At 43.6% G+C, this 8859-nt stretch overlaps 1 protein-coding gene across 2 annotated transcripts in view; it reads right to left on the minus strand.

The window, feature by feature from the left end:
- Window positions 1–8859, minus strand: part of ACOX2 (acyl-CoA oxidase 2) — a 34683-nt gene that overhangs the window by 2939 nt on the left and 22885 nt on the right. For both annotated transcript variants that reach the window (XM_059390040.1, XM_059390039.1), the window contains exons 14-15: window positions 3606–3738; window positions 297–400 (exon numbers count right to left, since the gene is read on the minus strand). In XM_059390040.1, the coding sequence (XP_059246023.1) occupies window positions 338–400; window positions 3606–3738 (196 nt within the window). In that variant the 3' untranslated portion in view covers window positions 297–337. The remainder of the gene's footprint in view (window positions 1–296; window positions 401–3605; window positions 3739–8859) is intronic.

The raw sequence follows: 8859 nt of genomic DNA on the forward strand, positions 1-8859 counted from the left end.
TTTGTTTTGTTTTTTTCCTTTAAGATTTTACTTATTCATTAGAGAGAGAGACAGCAGGAGTGGGGGAGAGAGGGAGAGGCAGACTCCCCACTGAGCTGGGAGCCCAATGCAGGACTCCATCCCAGGACCCCAAGACTCCCAAAATCATGACCTTAGTCAAAGGCAGATGCTTAACTGACTGAGCCAGCCAGGTGTCCCTAGAGCTTACTTTAAAAACAATATATATATGCACTTTGAAATATATAATGTGTATGTGAAGCATACTTTAAAATTTAATGCTGTATATGCCATAGTACCATTATCACACAGTGGTGCCTCTTGAATGCCGTTGATGACTTCACAGCCTGGATTTCCAGCTTTGTAATAGCGGTCTTAAGTATTTCTCATAGGCAGGGTTCTCCTATTTGTAGAAAAAAGTGCATTGTTAGGACATTAATTTCTGCTGGGATTAATGACTTCTACCTTCAAATTAAGTTTTTAGTTTCAAAAAAGTAACATTACATAAGATTCTTAATTTTAAAAATTATTTTTTAAAGGCATTTTGTGTGAACATATGGAGAAACATTTTTTCCAAAGGGCATCCTTCCTTTTCTCATGCAGATTTTAAATCGTGGATGCAGGTGGCCAACTAGAAACAGCTTATCATTTGCTTTTGGAATTTAATACAAATAAAATGCTTGACTTTTTGAGGTTCTTTGAAATTGAACATTAACCACAAAGCAAGGAATCAGAAGGTGGCCTAAGGTAATCAAGATTCTATGTCAGAGTAGGTTATTCCCCATTGTTCATTACTGTGTGTCTTGATTCTTTCCTTTATAGTTCTAGCCTCATCTTTTATGTTAACTTGTTTATTAAATTTTTTGCCTGACTTGGCTAAAACTTGAAGCTCCTCATTGAAGACAGGATCTATGATTCTTTTGTTCTCCACTGTAGCCTTAGTACATAGAATAGTTTCTGGCATATAGCATATGCTCAATAAATATTTACTGAATGACCGACTGAATGAATGAATCAGTAGGTATGTTTAATGCTTCTAGCAGCTACTTGGACAAATTTTTACAGTAGAATACTTAGGGGATATAGGATTCTTGTTTTGAAATCCCCAGTGATTCTTGCGCTGTTTGCATCTATAGGTAATCGCTTAAATATGAATTCACATCAGGAGCAGGAACAGCCTTTTGCGATTCCTTTGGAGAATCTGGCTTGAAATAGTACCCAGCTCAGGAAAAAAGCCAGAAAACACACCATGGCTAGAGGAAACTATGAGAAAGCGGATCGTCCTGTCTAGGGATAGAGCTCAACACTCAACCTGCCCAGACAGAACAGAGACTGTCTTAGGGTTCTAAGACATTTAACTTAGCATAGCACTTTTCTTTTGGTAGAAAATGTTGATGAAGTATATTCCCGTTTGTAATGTTGTGTCTCCAAGGTGTGTTTTAACGTAGCTGTTGTTTTTTAATTTATTTGAAATACCTGTCACATGCCTTTTTCTACTAGTGCAAATGAAGGGGAAAAATGTCTCTTATTGCAGCTTCAGATTTATCTATAGCAGATTAGAAATACATACCTTAAAAGTGCTTTTTCAGTAGACTCTCAAGGAGCCAGTGATAGAAGATTATGTGGCTCTATGTCAGTGGTCAACTGACTGCCATTTTAACTCACTGACAACAATTCCCCAAGGTCACTGATAACCTCACATGCCCAAGTTACTGTGCGTGGAAGAGCCACACTGCTATACCTGGCCCCCTTTTAGCCAAGTGACATAAGCCACAATGGGCAGGAAGTCTACAGCGCCTACGGTGTCTACAGCAGGTTCTCCGGCCCACTGTGAGGATCATAAAACTGTGTTCATTTATTCCATAAATGGAAAGATTCTACTCTGAGACAGATCCTGGACTTAGGAAGAGGAAGACTCCCTCCTTGTTCACAGTCAAGTAGCAGGAGAAAAGGAAAAACAGAAGTGAATGGGAAGAAATACAACATTTTACCAGATCTGTTGATGCCATGGACTAGTCATGCCCCTCATTTCCATAAACCTGCCCTCATATAGTATCGAGATTCAGTGCTTTTAAAGTAAAGAGGAGACACAAAGTGTAAAAAACAACAACAACAAACCAAGGCACTCCCTATGTTCTTTAGCGAAGATGAGGAATCAGAACTGGCATGTTTCCTCCTCGTATTGCTAGTTAAGCCTGTCTGAGCTAAATAGATCAGCATTTGCTGGCAGGTGTACGGCAGGCTCGGTTTCTCGCCGGCACATCAAAGGGCATGATACAGTTTTCCTTAGACCACAGGAGCTCACCTGGAGTAGGAGGACTGCTGTTTCACGCCAGGATTTAAACAGTAGAAAGCAGGGAGATCTAATTATTAGAAAAAGTAAAACGCCAGAAGTAGCTTGACTGTATGAAGCGGTAAATGTATCAACCTTTCTCTAGGTGAGTTCTTTCTATTTTCTTGTCAGGTAAAAAGGCTGCCTCCCTGGAGACGGGGAGTGGCCAAAATGGATTGGCCTCTGGCAAGCATCTTGGAGGTGACCAGTTGTGTTCTAATTTTAGATAATCGTGGTAGATTAAGCCATGAGGTATGACAGGATGCAAAATGTGAAGAGCAAGTCTAACACCACGCTAAGTGTGAATGAAAGTCTTGAGAGTTGCCAATTTTATGAGGCGTTGAGACACCTTTTCTGAAATTTGACCTAAGGGGTAAAAGAGTAGGCTTCCCTATCTGAGTAACATATGTGCACTATAGAGCTTAAAATTATCTGTTGCTTATCTATAGATTACCTTTGTTTTGATCATCTGTATCAAATCTGCTATTAAATATGGGTTACCACATTCTAAAAATAGGGTTTATTTCTTTACTCCAGTAATTGGAGTTCTTGACATTCATAACCTTTTCCAGTGAGGCTTACAGCAGAGGGTCTGTGATGCGGGCCCTCGATCATTAGGATTTTAGGAGTCCTCCCCTCTCCTGTCAATGACACCGAGTTCTGGTATTCTCTCTTAGGACAGCTGGGGGTCTTTTTGCCATAACCCTCGTAATGGTCATTTATACGGCTCTGCTGGGCTGCCGATGGCCCTGCAGCAGCCTTCTTTGTTCCTGGGGCTGGGTTCCTCAATGCGGAGAAAGGAGGTGTCTCCAGCAGATGGTCGGATCTGAGTGTTCCCCCACATCCCAAGCTTCCTGTCCCCTCTGAGTACCCATTTTTATCAACACAAAACTGAGAGTTAAAAGGCCGAAAATAAGATGGTTAAATCACTGCAATGATTTATCTTATTTTTGTTATTTAAAAGCCAGTCTGCCACTATGTATATATGCCCTTGGGGTATGTCAAGCCATGATTTAGAGCCTGAACCTTCCTCCTAGTTCCCTTTACCAAATTCTGAGCAATGCCTTTTGCTGATTACAGTCCAGACTCTGTTCCTGCTGGGCCATATCCCCACTCCTGGTTTCTTTTATGTATTCTCAAAATATTTTCAACAGACACGCTATGCTAAGCAATTTCCAACCTAATGGGGATCAGTTAAAATGAGAAAACGTGGAGTTGTATTCACTGCTTGTTCTCTGCTCTCTTACATAATTTATAACGTGTTCTACTCAACTACCTGAGTATTGGTCGGTGACTTCTGAGCCCAGTGGAACAGACGTTCATAGACATTTCCATCGTAACAGCCAAGTGCTGAATTTAAACTGGGATCCGTGAAGTCAAAGGCATCAGTTAACAAGATGGCATCCTTCCTGTGAGAGAAAACAAGAGTTTGTGAGTATTTTAGATTGCTCTTATGAATCTAATTAATCAGGGATGGTGAATAACAATACCTAATTAGAGGCTAGATCATTATTCACTTATTAACAACTCAGCTTTAAATTTTTTTTAGAACTTTTGATTTTTGATCTGTTCTCTACACAACTATAGAGCCCAGCAGTCTTCAAGGCCTGCTACTTAAAATCAGCACCTCCCTGTCTCCCTTCTACTTCCCCCACCCCTGGAATCCGTTTCAGTCCTTAAGCTGATATATTTTGAATGTCTCTATCTTGTTCGGATTGCCTCTTCTGGATTGTTCTGTTTTAGATATTATCTGTCAACTCTCCATTACAAAAAGATAAGGATATGTTTTTGGTCCCCTACCCTCACCCCTATATGTCATTCCCCCTTCCCCCCCACCCCCAGCCCCAGCCCTGGCATTGCTTCTCCTCGGCCTTCCTGCTCCTAGTATAGTTATGAATGAGTCAGACTTGCATTAGGGGCTTCCACTGTGATGGCTCTATATGTGTGTATGATGGTGACTTCATGTATCCTGCTCACAGCTGAGCTGTGTCCCTACCAGGTCTCTCCATTCGTGATGTACCTCCTGGTCTGCTGCTTCTCTCCCCCATTTCCTCTGTCATCATCCTTAGTGATTTCATTGCTTACATGAATGTTCTTCTAAAATGTGGCCTCAACGTTCTGGGATCTTCTCCGCTGATCCTGTTGCGCTGTCACTCGCCGGCAGGAGCCCTCCCCAGGTCTCGGTCCTCCACATGGGCACCTTTTCTGGGATGGCGATGTGGGGTGTCTTCCTGTTGCTGGCTCCGGCCCTGTTAGCTTACTCCCTCGGAGTTCTGACTCTGATAGCCCCCCCCTTTCTTTTTCAATCAACGAAATATGTTTTATTTTAGCCTATCAAATGAAGTATTTTAAACAAATGTTCACATGCTTCTCTTCCTTTTTTAAGGAAAGGATCTAAAGCATAACACTGCCATTGTTTACACCCAAAGCAGTTGAGCCGACTGGGATACTGTACCTACCTGTTGTCATCTCTGGGTGACCCCTCACCATCACTGTGAGAGCATTTCCATTTCAGGCTGTTCACACTTCTTTGACCCTATCCACACCCACCACTTACTTCATGTCCCTCATCCTCCTGGTGGCCTCCCTTCCTTCCTTATTCAGCTGAAATGCCTGGTCTGTTACATTTACTCCCTCAAAAACAGATTCAGCAGTTTGAGCACAGCAGACTCTGCTCTGTGCCTTTGTAGCTATAGGTGACTGGGAAACCAGTGCCAAGTGGTGTATGTAACTCCCTTCCTGCTGCCTAGTGATCATATGACATCGCTCTAATTCCTTTACACTCCCATTCTCTTAGATGATTATTTCACACCTTCTCTCTGAATCTTAAATGCACACTCCCCGCCTCCCCATCTCTCTTACTTAGATGACTTTTGGTTCCATTTCACTGATAAAATAGACTCAGTAAGAGCCCAGCCACAAGTTCTCGCCCATATATTTCTGCGTGCTTTCTCTTTTAGTACAGGTATGCTTTCCAAGTGCCCAGCTCACTTCAGTCCTTCCTCGTCCATTAGATGCCTTCCCCTCTTGCCTTCTAGAGAACATTCTAGAAATTCTCTTGCCTTTCCTCTACAATGTCAAAATCTTTCTCCACTGGGTCATTTTCAGATACACACGTGCTTTCCTATTTCGCATCTTGAAAACAAACTTTTGAGTCTATTTTTTCCTCTCCGTCATCTACTCCAGATCTTGGCTCCCCTGTATGATAAAACTCTTTAAAAGTGTTGTGCTTGTTTATGCTTTGCTATTTTTTCTCCTCCACCTGTTCTCCGAGACTAGATCCGTTCAGGTTTTCACTTCCACCACTCCACTGAAATAGCCCTTGTCAGGGCCACCACCTCTCCTCCTCTTTGGAGTGTCCCAAGACTCAGTACTGGGGCATCTTGTCTTTTACAGTCACTCCATGTGATATCCTTCTGAGGGCTTTAAATACCAGCGATATGCTAATGACTTCCAAATTTATCTCTCCCGTCTCACTTACCTGCTTATTAACATCTTTCTTGATTTCTAACAGGCTCTTCAAAGTGAACATGTTCAAAGCCAAACTCCTGATCTTCTACACCTTCTGCACATCCTGCCCAAACCTGGTGCCTTTGTAGCGAATGGCAACTCTGTCCTGGCCAAAAACCTGTGCTGCTCTCCATCGCTTACACCCCACATCTGATCTGTCAGCAAATCCTCCTCTACCTTCAAAATACACCTAAACTTCAGCCCTTTCCCACTACCTCCAGGGCCATCACCTAGTCTAACCCTGCATCATCTTTCCCGTGGGTTACTGAGGTAACCTCCTAGCTGGGCTCCCCGCTTTTTATTCACCCTCCTTGCCCAGTCACTTCTTAATATGGCAGCTGGAATGATCCTTTAGAAAAAATTCATCAGATGATCGAAATACTGAAAACCCTCCCACTCTCACACAAAGTAAGAGCCAACATCTTAAGTCTTGGCGATGATCTCCACCCCCTTTCGCCCCTGGCCTGGTACACCCTAAACTCTCTGACCTCTGCTGTCCTTCCCCCACCTCAGTCACTGTTGTCTGTTCTCTGGATGGACACGCCAAGCCTGCTCTCGCCTCCAGCGTTTATACTTCTCTGCCTGGGGTGCTCCTTTCCCAGCCAACCCCGTGGCTTCTCTCCTGTCCCTACCCCTTGAGATCTTTCCTCAAACATCACCCTCCTTGAGAGGCCTTCTCTGACTTATTTAAAACTACAGTCCCCAGGGCACCTGGCTGGCTCAATCAGTAGACGGTGACTCTTAATCTTGGGGTTGTGAGTTTGGGCCCTGCCTTTGGCATACAGATTAAAAGTAAAATCCTTAAAAAATAAAAGAAAACTACAGTCCCCCACCCCCCACCCTGCTTTGCACTCCCAGGATTCCTGATCCCCTTCCCTGCTTTCCTTTTCTTCATAGCATTTACTTACCATTTTGCACACTGTGTGCTTGACTTATTTTTTCCGTGTGTGTTTGTCTCCTCTAGTCTGTAAACATCTATGGCCTTTTCAGTCTGAAACTTGTGCTCTTCATTTGAGGAGTATTTTCTTGAATTATTCTGTTAATGGTTTGTTCCCTTCTATTTTCTCTGTCTGCCCTTTCTAGACTGCTTTTTCAGATGATGGACAGTTAAGATCAGTCTTCTTGCTATTTTTATCTTTTCTAATTTTTATCTTTTTGTCGTAACTTTCAGTTCCGGTCCTTCCACTGACTTTTTCATTTCCACTATCGTTTTCTGGTTTCACAGAGTTTTGTTTTGTTTTGTTTTCCCCTGAATATTACTTTTTAAGAAATAACATTCTTATTTTGTGCTTGCTGTATCTCCTCCTAACTCTTTAAGGATATTACTCATCTTTTTAAAAAGATTCCTTTTCCCTGAAGATTCTCTTGTGCAGTCCAGTTTGTTTCATTCTTGCTTATTGGGGGTCTCTTTTATGTCAGGGGTTCCCCCCCAGGTGTCTGGGGATCCTGAGTGTCTAATCGTAGCTATGAGTGGGGCACTAGCTAGCTGATTACAAGTCTGGGTGTGCTTGTCAATGTGTGGCATTCAGTATGGGGTGAACTGGGGGGACCCATGTGTCAGTATCTTCAGTTTTGTCTCCCTTGGGCTGTTCAGATTCTCCAGAGAAGGAGTATGCTATCATCTTCTTGTAGCTACTGGCCTGGCTGCCAGTTTTCTGGGACCCAGGGGAAAGAGGGCTGAGGGAGGGGGCTTAGGTTAGCATTTAGCCTATAAACATTTATCCAGGCCCCTGTTTTCTGTGGGTAGCCTCATCTTCAACTATGCTCGATGTTCCCTGGCCCACAGACCATCTGTGTGCCCTTCTGCCAGGGTGGAGTCAGAGAATCTCAAAACTGCTTGCAGAGAAGGAGGGGAGCTAGGAGTTCAGCTCCTTCTGAAATAGACTTTCAGCCCCTCCTGTGGGTCTTCCCTTCACCCTGATTGCCAGATGTACACAGTGCTGTTAGTTCTTGGGGTTCTTTTTTTTTTTTTTTTTTTTTAAGATTTTATTTATTTATTTGACAGAGAGAAATCACAAGTAGGCAGAGAGGCAGGCAGAGAGAGAGAGAGGAGGAAGCAGGCTCCCTGCTGAGCAGAGAGCCCGATGCGGGACTCGATCCCAGGACCCTGAGATCATGACCTGAGCCGAAGGCAGCGGCTTAACCACTGAGCCACCCAGGCGCCCCAGTTCTTGGGGTTCTTTGGTATAACTTATTTCCCACTCTGGTTTGTAATTCAGTTTTTCTCAGCTCTGCCAAGTCACTGTCTATCTACTTTCTTACTTTCAAGTTTCCTCCCCTGTTTTTTTTTTTTCCCCTCTTTTTAAAATTTTTGTTCAGTTATTTATTTGAGAGAGAGACTGAAAGAGAGCATGAGAAGGGGGAGGTGGTCAAAGGGAGAAGCAGACTCCCTGCTGAGCAGGGAGCCTAATGTGGGACCCAGTACTGGGACTCCAGGATCATGACCTGAGCCGAAAGCAGTTGCTGAACCAACTGAGCCACCCAGGTGCCCATCCCTGGTTTGTTCTTTTTGTCAATTTATACCTTTAAAAAGTTTTTAATCCATTTTCTGGTATTTTCATGGGTTTCAGGAGGGAACAAAAGTAAATGCATATGGTCAGTCTGCTGTCTTCACCTTGTCTGTCCTCCACCTGAGATTTTATGACCCCTTAAACAACTGTAAACTGTGGGTCAGTTAATTACCATTACACAGAGAGCTGGTTCTTAGTGTCACATGAAATAGTGTGCCATCCTTCATTTGTCATCTCAGAAATCAGAGGGTGATACTAAGTAATCAAGGGAGGGAACTGTGACACAGAACTGTGACACAGAACTGTTACACGCACGATGTCTGTTACATACCTAACTCCCTTGCAGTGATAGGAATGTTACTTAAGAACCATAACGTAACATGGGGGCGCCTGGGTGGCTCAGTGGGTTAAGCGTCTGCCTTCGGCTTGGGTCATGGTCTCAGGGTCCAGGGGTTGAGCCCCACATTGGGCTCTCCGCTCAGTGGGGAGCCTGCTTCCCCCCCCCCCCCC

This window comes from Mustela nigripes, chromosome 2 (genome assembly GCF_022355385.1).
Source record: "Mustela nigripes isolate SB6536 chromosome 2, MUSNIG.SB6536, whole genome shotgun sequence".
Taxonomy (NCBI): Eukaryota; Metazoa; Chordata; class Mammalia; order Carnivora; family Mustelidae; genus Mustela; species Mustela nigripes.